This window comes from Orcinus orca, chromosome 12, assembly GCF_937001465.1.
Source record: "Orcinus orca chromosome 12, mOrcOrc1.1, whole genome shotgun sequence".
NCBI lineage: Eukaryota > Metazoa > Chordata > Mammalia > Artiodactyla > Delphinidae > Orcinus > Orcinus orca.
The window spans coordinates 81,998,132-82,015,921 of record NC_064570.1 but is presented as its reverse complement, the minus strand read 5'-3'; the positions used below and the strand labels follow the sequence as shown (position 1 = coordinate 82,015,921).

The 17,790-nt window shown below is 38.6% G+C and overlaps 1 protein-coding gene across 1 annotated transcript in view; it reads left to right on the top strand.

Annotated features, from left to right (window-relative positions):
- Positions 1–17,790, top strand: part of COL19A1 (collagen type XIX alpha 1 chain) — a 347,142-nt gene that overhangs the window by 125,787 nt on the left and 203,565 nt on the right. Inside the window, exon 11 of the mRNA XM_004270129.2 lies at positions 11,273–11,326. Coding sequence (XP_004270177.1) covers positions 11,273–11,326 — 54 coding nt within the window. The remainder of the gene's footprint in view (positions 1–11,272; positions 11,327–17,790) is intronic.

Below are 17,790 nucleotides of genomic sequence, written 5' to 3'. Positions count from 1 at the left end.
ATATATATGTGAGTTAGTAGTGCAGTTGACCCTTGAACTGTGTGGGTCCACTTACTTGCGGAGTTTTTCAACAGTAAATACTATGGTACTATGCCATCTGTGGTGGGTTGAATCCACGGAGGCGGAAACTCAGATATGGAGGAACAGCAGATATGGGGAGCCAACTCGAAGTTATCCGTGGATTTCCCACTGCTCAGAGGATCAGTGCCCCTAACTCCCTCGTTGTTCAAGAGTCAAGTGAATGCTGCAGGTGTATTCTTTTAATTTTCAAATTTACAACATTTAGGCAAAGGGGTTTTGCTTAAAATGATGTTTCTTAACTTACTGATTCTTAATAGTGAATGGAAAACAAGATATTTTAACGGTTTAAATAACTGGAAAATTATATTGAAAATTTATTTGAAACCTTTGAGCCTTAACAATTCACAAAAGAAGTGTGTTTAATTGTTTCTGTTCTCCTATATTGAGTAGATTTATCTCCATTTCAATAGACCAGATAATAACACAAATCAGAGAGTCCCCATATGAAGTTTATTTTGTTAAAGGTTTACACTGACGCACACACACACAGAGTTGACCCTTGAACAACTCGAGGGGTTAAGGGTGCCGACTCTCTGTGCGGTTGAAAATTCTGGTATAAATTTATAGTCAGCCTTCTGTAGCTGCAGTTCCTCAGTCACAGATTCAACCAACCACAGATTTTGTAGTATTGTACATATTTACAATTGAAAAAAATTTGCATATAAGTGGACCCAGGCAGTTCAAACCTGTGCTGTTCAAGGTTATGTTATATGAAACATAAAATACATCTATAAGGTAGAAGGATGTAATTATTGATAATTACATTAGACATGATCTAAAAGTCATACAGAAATACAAATGACCTGGTATAGCCAATGGAAAAAAAAAAAACGGAATGATTAAAACTACCTGGTTTCAACATTTATGATAAAGTAATTAAGAAAGTGTAGTGTTAGTGTAATGACCGACAAATAGACCAATGGCAAAGTATAGAATCCAAAAATAACCCCACGTATATATGTACAACTTATTTTCAACACAGGTACAAAAACAATTCAGCAGATAATGGACAGTTTTTTCAACAAAACCTTTGGAACAATTAGATATTCATGTCAAAAAGGAAGAATTTCAATCCATATCTTCTATGTTATTTATTACATTTATCCATTTATTTATAAATAAGTTTATAAATTCTTGGATATGACACTAAAAGTCCAATCCATAAGAGATAAAGTTGTTATATTAGAGTTTATCAAAATTAAAACTGTCTCTTAGACTCTGCTCAGAGAATGAAAAAACAAGCTACACAGTGGAGAAAATCTTTGCAAATTACATATAAGATAAAGGATAAAGATAAAGATAAATTTATATATTTTGTCCAAAATATATAAATAACATTAAACAATCCAAATTTTAAAATGAATAAATTATTTGAAAAGAACACTCAGACAATAAAGATCACAAATAAACACAGGAAAAAATGCTCAAAATAGTCACTAATGAAATGCAAAAACAAAAAACAAATTTTAAAAGACCACACAAATGTTTGTTATTTTAATTGTTGTGATGGTTTCATGGCTGTATACATACGTCAAAACTTATCAAATTGCACACATTAAATATGTGCAGTATGTTAATTATACCTCAATAAAGATGTTAAAGCTTTTAAATTTGAAAATGCCTTGACAAAAATAGACAGCCAAACCACATCCTGGGAGCAAATATTTGCGAATTGTATCTGATAAATGACTTGCATATGTACCATTCAAAGAACTTTTAAAATGCAGTAATAAGACAGGCAAACATTAAAAATGGGCAAAATATTTGAATGGATACTTCACTGAAGAAGATATGTGGGCTTCCCTGGTGGCGCAGTGGTTGAGGGTCTGCCTGCCGATGCAAGGGACACGGGTTCGTGCCCCGGTCCGGGAGGATCCCACGTGCCGCGGAGCGGCTGGGCCCGTGAGCCATGGCCACTGAGCCTGCGCGTCTGGAGCCTGTGCTCCACAACGGGAGAGGCCACAGCAGTGAGAGGCCCGTGTACTGCAAAAAAAAAAAAAAGATATGTGAATGGCTAATTAGCACATGAAAAAAATCATTAATTATTGAGAAAATGCAAGTGAAAACCACATGAGATAACTGTATGCACTGACTAGAATGGCTGTAATTAAAAAGACTGACAATACCAGCTACTGGTGAGAAGTAGTAGTAACTTGACACCTTTACACTGAGGATGGGAATGGCAAATGATACAGGCACTTTGGAAATTGGTTTGGAAGTTTCCTAAAAAGTTACACATACACTTAACCATGTGACCTGGCTATTATACTTTTAGGTATTTACCCAAGAGAAATAAAAACCATGTCCACACAAAGATATTTATGCCATTGTCCATAGCAGAATTATTTAGAATAGCTAAAAACGGGAAACTGGTGAGTGGATAAACAAAATGTGATATATGCGTACAAAGAACACTACTCAGAAATAAGAAATGAACTACTTTTCCATGTAGCAACAGAATTATGCTGTGTCAAAGAAGCCAGACCAAAAAATAAAAAACCTCCATATTGTACTGTTCTGTTTATATGAAATTTCTAGAAAAAAAGCAAAAATATAGACAAAAAGCACATCAGTGGTTGTCTGGGCTGTAGCTATGATGGGCAACTGACTACAAATGGGTACAAGGGAACTTTTCCGGGTGAGGGTGTTTTAATCTTGAATTGTGGTGGTGATGGCACAACTATATAAATTTACTAAAATTCAGTGAACTGAACATGTCAGTATTATGGTGTATAAATTATACCTTAATAAATCTGTTAAAAAGATATTTAGGCTGAAAGTAGAAATTTGGGGCTTATCAGCATATAGATGGTGACTCTAGCTATAAAAGTAGAGATTATACCGGGAAAGTCTGCTGAAAATGAAAACAGAAGAAGCTGTTTTCTGCAGATCCCTGTGGAAGAGCAACATTTAGACGATGCAGCAAAAAAAGAAAATGAGGAAATGTGGGTACTGAAGTAGAATAAAAACCAAACAAATATAGTGTCTCAGCAAGCAGTTATTTCTAGGAGGGTTTGGTCAAAAAGATATCAAATGCTACCGATGGGTCAAAGGAGAAAAAAGACTGTACGGCATCTGGTGGTCACCTGAGACCTTGGCATGAGCGGGTTTTGAGTAACAGGGAGGGTCCAAGTCAATCTGGAGTGGCCTGCAGAGTGAGTGAGAAGTAACAGAATGCAGACAAGAGGTATCAGAGCCTGTTTCCAAAGCTTATCTGAAAATAGAAGGAGCAGATGAAGCAGAAACCAACAGGAGAGGGAAGTGAGAGGTTTTGTTTTAATAGAAGATTCAACAACCTCTTTCAGTGGGAGCAGGGGGATGGGACAGAGGATGAAACAATTCTTCCATGCTTTAGAATAGAGGAGAGGACGGTATCGATGTAAGTGAATTCGTAGATTTCAAGGCATTAAGGGAAAGTTTGTGTGACAGCGTCTGTTTTCTCCGTGGGCACCATGCTCACCCGAGGGTAAGATCAGGAATCTTAATACCGAGGGTTTAAAGGAAACGGAGTAGTGTAAGGACCTAGAATGAGGTTAGTGATCATGATTTTCTAATGGCATTATTGGCCCAGTTGTGTGACTTTCTCTAGGATTGTTCAGCAGCTGAAGAACAAGAGAGAAGGTGGGCAGTTGGACTCGAGGTTGGCTCCGTCAGAGACAGAAGAACAAGTGTGTTCAGAGTAGTGGTAGAAGAGTGGATGAAGTAAGAATGCAGACAGAAATGAAGACACTGGGGTCTGATGGACACTGTTTTCACTTGGGTTCTCCTGACTTAGAAGCAGGTAGTTTATTTAACAGGGGTCTCAAGAAGCAGGAGTAAAGGGATGGGGAAAAGCTAATTTAAAAAGGCACATTTTTAGCCACTTATCATTGTAGGCACCTGAGGCTGAGACGTGCTGGGGATCCCTGAGGAATCCTGTAGAATGTGCTTTACGGTTGTCTCTCTATAGGACAGGAAGCTGACACATTAATCCATCAACTCCAGTTACCCTCTGGTGGAGGATTGCTTCAAGGGCTCTTGAATTCCCCCCACCCCCTTAGATGTTGACAGTATCTGAGAGTCCATAGGAACTGAACACAGCTTCAGCTGAGAGTTGAGCTAGGGCATGTGGTACAAGGTAAATTACACCTAGTGAAGGAAAGTCCCTATGAGGTCAGAATAACAGCAAATAACTTGGGATAGTAGGAGGAGTTCTTTGGGTGTGTGAAAGTTACATATGTCCTCTGAGCTACTGATTTACCATCAGTAAAAGGGGATGAGAACATGCAACTCGCAGAGTTACTGCTACACGTATCACGAGCCCTTTCTATGTAAAGTGCACGGCACAGAGCCTGGCATATAGTAAAGCACACAGAATAGAAGCCAGTGTATTATTGCTACTATCTATTGAAATATCAGTAATGTTAATAACTACCTGCATTGTGGATAATAATAGATTAATCCAAACTCTGTAAAAGAGTTTCACTACTTTCCTGAACACAATATTTTGCATACCAAGACATTGTGATTTTGTTTCGAAGGATATTAAATTTTGGTACAGTTTTTTTAAACCATTTTTTAATGAAGTATAGTTAATTTACAGTATTGTGTTAGCTTCAGGTATACAGTAAAGTGATTCAGTTACATATACCTTCTTTTTCAGATTCTGTTCCATCATAGGTTATTACAAGACATTGAATATAGTTCCCTGTGCTATACAGTAGGTCCCTGCTGTTTATCTGTTTTATGCATAATGGTGTGTACATGTTAATCCCAAACTCCTAATTTATCTACTCCCGGTACCCACCCCTGCTATCCCCTCTGGTAACTGTAAGTTTGTTTTCTATGTCTGTGAGTCTGTTTCTGTTTTATAAATAAGTTCATTTGTATCATTTTTAAAAATTCCACATATAAGTGATATCATATGATATTTGTCTTTCTCTGTCTGACTTACTTCACTTAATATGATAATCTAGGTCCATCCATGTTGCTGCAAATGGCATTATTTCATAAACTTTGGTATAGTTTTGAAAATAGTTTCATCAAAGAATGGGTATGGGAAGAATCTTAAATGTAATCTGATTTCCATTTATCCTCTTTCCTTTGGTTGGGATTGCATTTAAGTTTTGTCAGACTAGAATGATCGTATTTTCAAAGAAATCTCCAGAGATGTTCTACTGGTTTTGTTTTTGAATCTTCTGCATTTGAATTTATCCTAACACTGAGAAACAATCTAAATGCAACTACTCTCTAACAACCTCTGATGTCAAATAAATTTTCTTTAATTCTGGCTTATTAATGCTGTAGTTTTGTTTTCAATCATTTTCTTCTCAATGGACAAAAAAGGAACAGCTGGTTACTATTGTCAACTTTGTTTGGGATTTAAGTATGCAATGCTTGAATATCTTTTTTTTTTCTATCTGGATATAGAACTCCCACTGCTTTCAAAGAATGATAGAATTTACGATAACGAAGCTTTAGAGCTCACCTGGTCCCAGTATATAACCTGATGAATTAATACCAGTTAAAATATTAGTAATTGTCATCTAGCATTTCTTTTGTATTCCTCATGGGTAATTGCCTGATGTGTCCTTTGCTCAATTACCAGTTGGTATATTATTCTTTTTCTTATGAATGATAAAAGCTCTGTGTATTAATGATGTTAAGCATTAAGCCACCATATGATGCTTTTTTTTCCCCATTTTGTCACTTGCCCTTTAGTTTAGTTTATATTTTTGCCTTATAAGTTTATAATTAGTGTTTTGTCAAATGTATTATTTTTTATGAATTTCTTTTTTTTTGTTTCTATACTTAGAGACACCTTACTCACCATGAGTTCTAAGCTGTTTCACTTATATTTTCTTCTGCTCCTTTAACATTTTTATTTTTAAGTGGGCTATCTAACCCATCCAGAATTCACTTTAATGCAAGATTGCACTTACTCCTAATAAAGTCCATGGTGTTTATATAGCATATTGTTTCCGTCTAACATTTCATATCATGAATATGAAATGAAATGTTCATAATATATATCAGTGGTTCTCAGCTGAAGACAATTTTGCCCTCTATGGGAAATTTGGCAATATCTGGAGATATTTTAATATTGGAGATATTTTATTTGTTAAGACTGAAGGTAGGTAGGGTGCAGGAGAGGCTACCTACTGGCCTTTAGTGAATAGAGGCCAGGATGTTGCTAAACATCCTATAAGGTACAGGAGAGCCCTCGCAAGGAAGAATTGTCAATGATGCCAAGAGTAAGAGATCTTGATAGGAGAGAGGAGAGAGAGAGAGAGAGCGAGAGAGAGAGAGAGAGAGAGAGGGAGAGAGAGAGGGAGAGAGAGGGAGAGAGATCGATTGGGAGGTCCTCTGCCAGTTACAAGCTCATCAATAGTGATAGTACCTGGCTGATATTTGTTTCCTACCCTGAGGGGCATTGTCAGAGACTTTGCCTCCTGATTTGCAGAAAACCAGATTTCTGCGTTGTATTTTTGCTTATCCCCAGTCTGTTTTAAAAACAAATGAGCTTAATAGTTTTAGAGCACAGATTGTGGAGCCATAGTGCCTGGGTTGAATCAGGATCCTGCCCCTTTTAAGTTGTGTGACATTGGGCAAGTTACTTAACCTCTCTGTCTTCAGTTCCCTTACCTGTAAAATGAGGGTAATAATCGTATCTTTACCCCAGATTGTCATAGAATTGCAGGATGCTTAAAGCAGTGCTTGGCACATAGTAAACATTATAGAAGGGTTGGTGACAGTGATAATAATAAAGTAAATGACTTTTTTTTAATGAACCTTATTTGATCACCATGGCCCCTACTTCTTATATTAAAAGTAATACTTTTTAAAATTGATTGCATTTTTGCCACTGATCAATTTGAAGTGGCATGTTCCTTCTTTAGCCATCTGCCACATTTCTTGTGCCCTTGCCATGCCGCATAAACCCCATCAGACTATCGGCTCTGTTCTCTATATTATTGTTGTTATTATTTAACTTTTATAACTGACAAGTTGCAGGTTTCCTTGTAGACACATATCTCTTTAATATTTAGAGTTGCTTATGCTTTCTGTCTATGAGAACCATTAATTTTGAATAAAGACTGTATTCATTTTTAGTTACATTCTGAAAGTCAATGATGCTATCTATGGAATTATATTTGTCTTCTTGTGTCAAAGAATTCAGTTTATTCTATTAACTTGTGCGGAATACATTTTATATCGATATCTAGACACTGTGTTGTTTTGGATCCCCTTACTAGATATTTTCTTCTTGGGTATTTCTGAACCTCTTAATTTCTATTTTGCTTTCTGTCATATATGCCACTCTCTGGATTAGTACAGTCCAGTGGAATTTTCTGTGGTGATGTAAATATTCTATCCTGCGCAGTCCAATATAGTCGGCACTACTGAGCACTTGAAATGTGGCTAGGGAAACTGAAAAACTGAATTTTAAATTTTATTAAATAGCCATGTGTGGCCAGCAGCTACGAGCCTGGAGAGCCCAGCTCTGCAGCGTCTCCTTACCCTCCATTTCCAGTTTAACATCTTCAGTTTCATTATTTCATTATTGGCATATAGTTGTTCATAGTAATCTTTTATGATCCTATTTATATTTCTGTGGTGTTGGTTGTAACTTCTCCTTTTCCATTTCTGATTTTATTGATTTAGAACCTCCATCTTTTTGGGTTTTTTTTAATGAGTCTGGCCAAAGGTTTATCAATTTTGTTTATCTTTTCAAAGAACCAGCTCTTATTTCATTGATATTTTCTATTATTTTTTAGTGTCTATTTCATTTATTTCTCCTCTGATCTTTATGATTTATTTCCTTCTACTAATTTTGGATTTTGATCATTTTTCTTTTTCCAGTTCCTTTAGTATAAGGTTAGGTTGTTTATTTAAGCTTTTTCTTGTTTCTTGAGGTAGGCTTGTATCACTATAAACTTCCCCATTAGAACTGCTTTTGCTGCATCCCATAGATTTTTGGATTGTTGTGTTTTCATTTTCATTTGTCACCATGTATCTTTTCATTTCTTCTTTGATTTCTTCAGTGATTCATTGGTTGTTTAGTAGCATATTGTTTTGCTTCTACGTGTTTGTGGTTTCTTTGTATTTTTTTCTTGTAGTTAATTTCTAGTCTCAGACTATTGTCGTCAGAAAAGATGCTTGACATAATTTCATTCTTAAAATTATTGTTTTGTGGCCTAGAATGTGATTTATCCCGGAGAATGTTCTATGTGCACTTGAAAATAATGTGTATTCCTTTTTTTGGTGAATGGAATGTCCTGTATATATCTGTTTAATTCATCTGATCTAATGTGTCATTTAAGGCCAGTGTTTCCTCATTGTTTTCTGTCTGGGTGATCTGCCCATGGATGTAAGTGGGTGTTAATGTCCCCTACTATTATTGTGTTAGTTACAATTCTCCCTTTCTGTCTGTTAATATTTGTTTTATGTATATAGGTGTTCTTATGTTGAGTTCATATATATTTACAATTGTTATATCTTCTTCTTTGATTGATCCCTTGATCATTAAGTAATGTCCTTCTTTGTCTCTTGTTTATAGCTTTAAAGTCTATTTTGTCTGAAAAATTATTGCCACCCCAGCTTTCCTTTTTGTTAATAGAAGTATAGTTGATTTACAATATTATATTAGTTTCAGGTGTACAACATAGTGATTCAGTGTTTTTACAGATTATATTCTCCTTAAAGTTATTACAAAACAAGAGCTATATTTCCCTGTACTGTACACTATATTCTTGTTGCTTTTCAGTTTTACCCATAGTAGTTTGTATCTCTTAATCCCATACCCTTGTCTTGCCCACTGGCAGGCCGAGCCAGGTCTTGGGGTCTCTAAGTGCAGAGCCCAGGTGTCCCAGAATGGGCCAATTCCTGGCACAGCTGGCTTTAGGGTCTGGGGTGTCCTGAAGCTTGTTTCAGCCTGCTGGTGAGTGGGGTCAGATCCTGGGGCAGCTGGCTGAGTGGCCCATGGTGTCTCACAGCTGGTGTTGGCCTGCTGGTGAGTGGGGTTGGATCCCAGGGTGTCCTGTAACTGGTGTCTGCCCACTGGTGGGTGAGGCTGGTCCTGAAGCTAGAGCAGGCTGGCTGGTAGGCAGGGCCAGGCCCCAGGTCTCTGGCTGCAGGGCCCTGGGAGTCCCAGGTCTAGTGCCTGCACACTGGTGTGTGGAGCTGGATCTTCGGCCCTCTGGTGGGCAGGGATGTGTCCAGGGGCAGCTGTGGGCTCAGGGGGTCTTAAGGCAGCCTGCTTGCTGGTGAGCTTTGCCCCCACCCAGTTAGTTGCTTGTCCTGAGATGTCCCAGCACTAGCACCTATAGGCTGTTGAGCCAGTGTGGGTCTGGGTCCTGGGGCTAATAAGCTAGAAGGAGGATTCCACAGTTGTGCTTCCCAGTGCCAGTGTCAACATGGTAGAATGAGCTCCCCCAAATGGCTGCTGCCGGTGTCTGTGTCCCCAGGGTGAGCTCCACTTGCCTCTTTCTCCTCTGAGAGACTCTTCAAGATCAACAGGTGGGTCTGACCCAGGGTCCTTTCAAGTTACTGCTTCTGTCCTGGGTCCCAGATCATGTGAGATTTTGTGTGCACCCTTTAAGAGTGGAGTCTCTATTTCCCACAGCCCCCATGGCTCTCCCAACGTGATCCCCACTGTCCTTCAAAGCCAGATGTTCTGGGGCTCGTCTTCCCAGTGCAGGACCACCAGGCCGGGGAGCCCAACGTGGGGCTCAGACCCCTTGCTCCTTGGGAAGAATCTCTGTAATTGTAATTATTCTCCCATTTGTGGGTCACTTACCCAGGGGTATGGATCTGGGTCTCCACCCCTTCTATCTGTCTTGTTGTGGTTCCTTCTTTATATCTTTAGTTGTAGAAGACCCCTTCTGCTAGTCTTCATTGGTAGGTGCTCTATAAATAGTTGTAACTTTGTTGTACCCAGGAGAGGAGGTGAGCTCATGTTCCTACTCCACCATCTTGGCCCAGGAGGTGCTTGCTTTTCTTTTTTTGCAAATAAAAATAATAATGTTTATTGCCTTAAAAAATGAAGAGCAAAGGAATATATAAAGAAGGGAATAAAATCACCCTAGTGGCACAAAGCAGAGAGAGATAACTACTACTACTACTATTACTACTATACACACACAGAGTGATGTGTGATCCACTTGGAACTTGAATGAGTTCTTTCTACACATAATATATTCTTTTATTTTTAAACACTTTACATATTATACAAATAATACGTTTCTTGTTTAAAAATTGAAAAACAGTGAAGAGTATACTGAAGGAAATAAAATCGTCCATAGTCACAGCATGCATAGATTATTTATTTTTATTTTTCTGATTTGTTTTCTTCCAATAGCGTTTCTAAGACCCATAGGTAGATTTATACACAGGTAGGTAGGTGGATGTTCAGGTAGACAAGCATTTCTTTTTAAGTTTTTGAATTATTCTGTAGCTATGCAGGGTGAACCAATAAAAGTATATACCTTTCAGAGAGTAATCAGACAAAAATATATGGAGCTATGAGATGTGTCATCAACAATGGTATTAGTGGCCATTTTGAACATTTGTAACTTTACAGTAATAAAAATAGATATTGATTAACATTTATTCACTAAATTTGGTAATCAAATACTTGTATCTTACTTTTTTATATTGTGAGAGCTTTCCTATAGTTTAAAATAAAATTCATAAACATGATTTTAATGGTTGCAGCTTATTCCACTGTATCTATATACCATAATTTATCTACCCAGTTCCCTATTATTGGACATTTAGTATGTTTCTCTTTTTACTACTATAAATAGCATTGCGCTCTACATCTTACTGCCTAAAACTTTTCATCTCTGATTATTTCCTTAGGATACATTCTTAGCAGCAAAATCACTGGGCCCAATGACATGAGCAGATTTAAGACCCTTGATATACATTGCCAAATTGCCCTCCAGGAAATTCTTTGTTGCTTATAGAAAAAAATAAATAATCCTTGTTCTATTTATACTCTTTAATCATTTTTATGCGACTTTCTTTGAACCTTTAAACTTCTCTTCGGTTTTAGGACTCAGAATTGTTTTTTAATAAATGTTTCTTTCAAGGGATTAGTGAAGTAATCATGTTGTTATAAATAGCCAAACAATGCAACTCCCTTGTTTTTTCTTAGCAAAGGTTTTCAGTTGTAACATTTTTCATTGTATACATTGTTTCTTTCTAGGGTGCACAAGGAGAAAAAGGAGATCCAGGTTTGGCCGGAGTTAATGGGCAAGATGTAAGCCTAACTTTTTTCTAACATTCTGTTAACATTTTGCCGCTGAAATATGCTAACTATCTAATGCTATTGAGACTTGACTATGCTTGGAAGAACTAGCCACAGTCATTGCAAAGTCAAGAATCAAGGTCGTCTTTTACGTGGCTCAGTGGAGCCCCAGTATTTATTTTTTTTTAAAGGCCACTGACTTTATTGATTTAAAAAACTTTACAGAGACAGTGACTGTCCTGCCCAAAAGAGGGCCAAAGAGCATGAAACAGACCAGGTAGGGGGAGCTATGTGGTCCTCGGCCAGCTTCTGGTGCTAAAGAAAAATGAGGACCTTCTTAGGAAATGGCTGAAGGACACATGTGGCACCAGTATTTTTAGTTTCGTAATGACCAGGTAGTTCCCTGGCTTTAGATGCCTTGTACATGTACTCATCCTTCACAGCCCTTTCTTCCTTGCTATTTCTGGCTTGCATTTCTTCTATCTTCCTTTCTCTTTCTTTTTTCTTCTTGCCTGTATTCTGCTGTGACCTGTGTTCTTACCCAGGTTACTTTTCATCTTACCCCCAATCTCCATCTACTGAGGGGTCTGCAGAGGTCGATCTCAGTGATGAGAAGAAAGGGCAGAAGGGAGGGAACCATGTGTATCTGTGTCGCTCCCCCTCCATTGCACCTACTCCCCAATCTCAGGGCTCCTGTCCCTGTCCCAGGGAACATCCTTGAGTCCTCTCCTGCACCCTGCCCCCGACCCCCGCCCAGGACAGCTTTCCCCCGAGCTTCACTTGGGTTCTTATGATGGAGTTCGGAGGATAAACCAAATCTGGGCTTTCCTCTAAGTGTAGATTACTCCCCCTTCAGGCCATCAGATGTACCATTTACTGTAGATATACTAACTTTACTAAGGCAGGTATCCACAATGAAAATTTCTTTTCCTCACAGTTTCCCTTATTCATCTGCATAAAAGTGTTTCAGAAAGGTTCTGAAGGACCATACTACTTACTTTCTGGATAAAAGAATAAGGAAGCTAGATCCAGTTCCCTAATGCCCTAGAGGTGCTATGAAATCCACCTGGTCTGCAGTAGATGGTTGCACACAGTGGGAAGGGAGGCTGAACATTGTAGTCCCTGGGGCCTGTGGACAAAGTAAGAGGGATTCTGGGAGCGGGAGAGAAACACCCCAGGAGTTACTCCGGCTTGAGGCTCTAGCCCCCCACAGCTTTACTCTCTTACTTCCTTAGAAGCCCCATTCACATCTTTAATATGATATCCTTCTTGTTTCTGTCTTCTTCGAAGGGATTTTTCTCCACCAGAGACTGGGAGCTGCACCAATGGTTGGAGCTAAGGGAGTCTCTGCATTTTCTCTGCCTCCTTACAGTACATCAGGATGCTGAATGTCCTGACCATTGGCCCATACACTTAATAGAGCATCTAATTTCCCCCCACCCCCCAACCCTGTCACGGGAGATCCTGGTGTCGTGGGAAGAGATCTCCAGTGAGAAGTCAGAGCCCAGGGTATGTCCCCATTCTGTCACTAGTTGAGGAAATCACTTCTCAGAGTCTGTAAGGTGATAGCCTTAGAATAGATTCTAAAGTCCCCATCACTGCAATGCCCTATTATTTAATACAAAGAGATTACTAAGATTAATTAGGATTACAGTCTTGAAAAGCACGATGAAACCTGAAGCATTCATTCAGGTGTTTGGACTTCCAGATGCATGTTAGGCAAAGTAGGGAAAACACGATGGGAATATAGCTGGAGCCCAGGCATGGGCAGTGCTCTGTGTGAGCACTTTCCTCCTCTGGCTGGGTGCGTGGGGTGATGTGGTTCGTGTTGTGTTTAAAGGAAGATTCCTTTCACAGCATGTTCTACAAAATGCATAGAATTGAGGCCTTTGCCTGTGCTTTTGTTCTTTCTATCATATTCTTTATGAGAGCAAAAACCATTTCTTGGAGTCGCTAGTACTTAGTAGATGTTTGGAGTAAGTTCTCAATAATTAGTTGCTAACTTTTCATGTTAAAACTTGAGAGATTATTATAATAGTCTAAAATATAAGTAATTAGAACCTAAACTAGGAAAACAGAGGTGAAAGGGAGTGCACAGTCATATTGCAGAGGTAAAATCGCAACTTGGTGGTTGATTGCAGCAAAAACTCAAAAATAGCCCAAGGTTTTGACCATTCATTACAGGAAGGATATTATCTCATGATAAATGTCAGAGTGTTGAGAGAGATTAACTACAGCTTTGCAAAAGATAACCAAGCTGCATGTATGCTGCTCCCCGAGATACAGGAGCAAAACAGGGATTTTTATTTTATTTTATTTTATTTTATTGGCCGCGCCTCGCGGCATGCGGGATCCTAGTTCCCCAACCAGGGATCGAACCCGTGCTCCCTGCAGTGGAAGCATGGATTCTCAACCACTGGACCACCAGGGAATTCCCAAACCAAGGATTTTTAGAAGTTAATTAAGATAGTGTTAGAATTGAAATAGAGAAAGGATTTATCCAAACACTCGAGTAAAACTGGAAGGAGATTTGAGGGGTTGGAGCCTGAAATATAGTCACATTAACTTAGAGATTTGGAAACTTTTCTTATGTTGTCTGAAGGTAAGGTGATTTGGCTTTTTAGAATTAATCAGTTTGTACACACATAGATATGAATGCCTTCTACTTGCCCAGATCTAAAGACCGTCTTGCTGAGAGAGTCCCCAGCCTAGTGGGTAGTGTGACCTTTCCTCTTTGACAAGGGTCTGGGAAGAGTCCTTCACACACACACACACACACACACACACACACACACACACACACACGGGTGTGTTATTCCTTTAGCACCATCACTGTCTCATATAGCTCATTAGGTACATTATAAAGCGTGACAAAGCACATTAAGTTTTCTCACTTGGTTACTTAATTAATATTCCTTCCCTTAATTTTGCCAAAGGTATTCAGAGGTCATGACTAAGGAGAAATAAGAAAAAGTAATGAAAGTTCTCTTTTTACCCCTCTACTCTTACTAGGGGTAAAGAATCACGTGCTCTGTTATTTATTCCGTCGGTGATGGTTTTAATATTGTGCCGTAGTCCAAAAAACTGTTTTCATGAGGAATTTGAAATTCAGTCTTTACCCCAGCTTTACGGGGTAGAAGGTGCAAGGGGTGATAGCATCCCTATTTTTAGAGGCAAGAAATAAGAGCTTATGAAATTAAGAAATTTTCTTTTAGAAAATGGTAAAATCAGCCTTTATCCCTTGTTTGACCGAAAAGTCTCTTAATTTTCCCACTAAGTCATGCCGCATTTCTCATTGTCTATTTTGCAATGGTAAAATAAACTGACTCCACGAACCAAAATCATTCAGCATTTATGACAGTTTGCTCTGCCTTTCGGTAAGAGCAGGTACACATTCTTAGGGAATGAAGGGCATTATAATAGCTGTCTCAGCTTGCACTGAAGTCAAGCCATGATGGACATTCTAACTTCAAGAACATTCTATTGTAATGCAGAGTGAATAACCTCAGTGGGCCAGGTCATGGCAGCTACTTTCCAAGTCAGAGAAAATTGGAAGAATTTAATATTCCTGTGAAACAGATTCAAAGCCTTTTTATAGTCTTTATTCTTATATATTAAATATATCTTGATGTAAATGTATCTTCTAATAATTTCATCTGTGCCAGCTTTCCCGCAAAGTGGACAAGCTCACTTCAGAAAATGTAAACCTCCTTTAAAGGGAAGTATGCCAGTTCAGCTTTCTTAATGGGACACTCTTGGCATTTTGGTCATGATGGTTCTTTGCCACGTGGGACTATCTTGCAAGAGCAGAATGCATAGTGTCCTTGAGGCTCACCAACTAATCACCAGTAGCAGCTCTTAGTCATTAGGACAAAAAAAAATGTTCTGATATCTTTCTAAATGCATCTGTGTGTGTGTGTGTGTGTGTGTGTGTGTGTGTGTGTGTGTGTAAACTTAGATTGATCTTCAAGGTACTGGGGTATTGGACTAAAGGTATTGGACTATACATGCTCATATTTCCCTTATAGTTTAAATAATGCATACCAAATATATATTGAAATTGTCAAAACTTTGAGTTACTAGAATTTAGCCTTCAAAATATAAGACCTCAGCTTCACATATTCTAGTTTATAATTAAGTGATTTTGACTGTGACCTACTATGAGATGCATTCAACAATGGCACCTTAAAACAGACTTGAGGGGGAATCTTAGAAAGTTAACATGATCTTTGAAGCCAGACTACCTGGGCTCAAATCCCAGCTCTACCACTGCCCAGCTGGCGTACTAATTAGTACATTATTTATTGTCTCTGTGCCTGTTTCTTCATCTGCACAATAGGATGATAATATTAATAGCACTAACTCATAGTCTTTTTTTTTTTAATTAAAGGGGTCATCATACATAAAGCATTTAGGTCAGTGCCTTGCATACAGGAAGAGCTATATAAACATTTGCTATTATTAGAAACTTAAATAAAGCACATTTTCTCTAATATAGAGATAGGTAGATAGATAGATCTTCTAATTTATTTTTTGTGGGGTTGTGTAATCTTGGAAAAGTAGATTTCAATTATTTAGTTTAGTCTTCTCCTTTGCATCTTTGTTATTGTTTTTCAAACAACTCTTATCAGAATTACAGCATCTGATGTTTCTAAAATGGTCACGTTAATCTCCTTACACCAATGCAATCTGTATACTGAATACAAAAATACTGGAATCACAAAGCTGCGATATCGGCTGGTGACGGCTGGTGCCATTGCTAGGGAACAAGATGCAGTGGGTGGAAGATGGGGAAAATAATGAATAGATGGGTTAAAAATTTTAACAAATAACATTACCTTGTATCAAATGGTGTTTAAAGATGCTACATACCACCAGTAAGTAGGTCCTCCAATAAAAATTAATTCATGGTCTACCTGCTTTTATAATTTTAGTTTTGATACTGTCCTTCAGCTTTCAGCTTGCATTTTTAAAAATTTTTATTGAGATATAGTTGATTTACAATGTTGTGATAATTACTGCTATACAACAAATTGATTCAGTTATACATATATATACACACAATCTTTTTTATATATATTCTTTTCCATATGGTTTATCATAGGATATTGAATATAGTTCCCTGTGCTATACAGTAGGACCTTGTCTTTTATCCATTCTATATATAAAAGCTTATGTCTGCTAACCCCAACCTCCCATTCCCTCCCTCCCCCAAACCCCTCCCCATTGACAACCACCAGTCTGTTCTCTGTGTCCGTGATTCTGTTTCATAAATAGGTTCATTTGCATCATATTTTAGATTCCACATAGGACCACTATCATATGATGTTTGTCTTTCTCTGGTTTACTTCACCTAGTATGATAGTCTCTAGGTCCATCCATGTAGCTGCAGATGGCATTATTTCATTCTTTTTTATGGCTGAGTAATATTCCACTGTATACGTGTACCACATCTTCTTTATCCATTCCTCTGTCGATGGACATTTAGGTTGTTTCCATGAAGACAACTATTATTTATACCTATTGTATAGGGAAGCTTAAATAATGCACCCATGATAATGCATGAGTCCTTTCCTGACTGTCCTGAACTCCATGTGTCTGAAGTCCTGAGCACCTCCAGGAGAATGAGGCGTCTCCGAGACCTGCTCCCGTCATGCCTGCTGTGCACATGTCTATCATAGTCCTCACTGCTCACGTCCACCGGCAGCTGGTGGCTTTATTACCCCACCTCCTCCCCGAGCAGTTGATTAAACCAGGGATAGTTAGCTGACACATCAGCAAGTAAGTCCCTCCTCCAGAAGGTGCAGTTAGGGTTAGTTTGTCAGGCAGGAATGTTAAAGTTTTTAATGTATTATTTTATGCTTCAAATAATATTTTCGTGGTATGTCACATATATGATGATTATGAATTATAGAAGTAACTGGAACACTGATCTACCCAGAGCTCAACCTAATGCCATGCCCACTGTAGAGTTAACCATTTTGCCAAATGTTGTGTTTCATGTTCCCTGCCATTATTAAAAACAATGACTTCCAATTATTGAGCCTGAACCAAGATGGTGGAGTAGAAGAACATGCTCTCACTCCCTCTTGCGAGAACACCAGAATCACAACTAACTGCTGAACAGTCATTGACAGGAAGACACTGGAACTCACCAAAAAAGATACCCCACATCCAAAGACAAAGGAGAAGCCACAGTGAGATGGTAGGAGGGGTGCAATCACAGTAAAATCAAATCCCATAACTGCTGGGTGGGTGACTCACAGACTGGAAAACACTTATACCACAGAAGTCCACCCACTGGAGTGAAGGTTCTGAGCCCCACGTCAGGCTTCCCAACCTGGGGTTCCAGCAACGGGAGGAGGAGTTCCTAGAGAATCAGACTTTGAAGGACAGTGGGATTTGATTGCAGGACTCTGACAGGACTGGGGGAAACAGAGACCCCACTCTTGGAGGGCACACACAAAGTAGTCTCT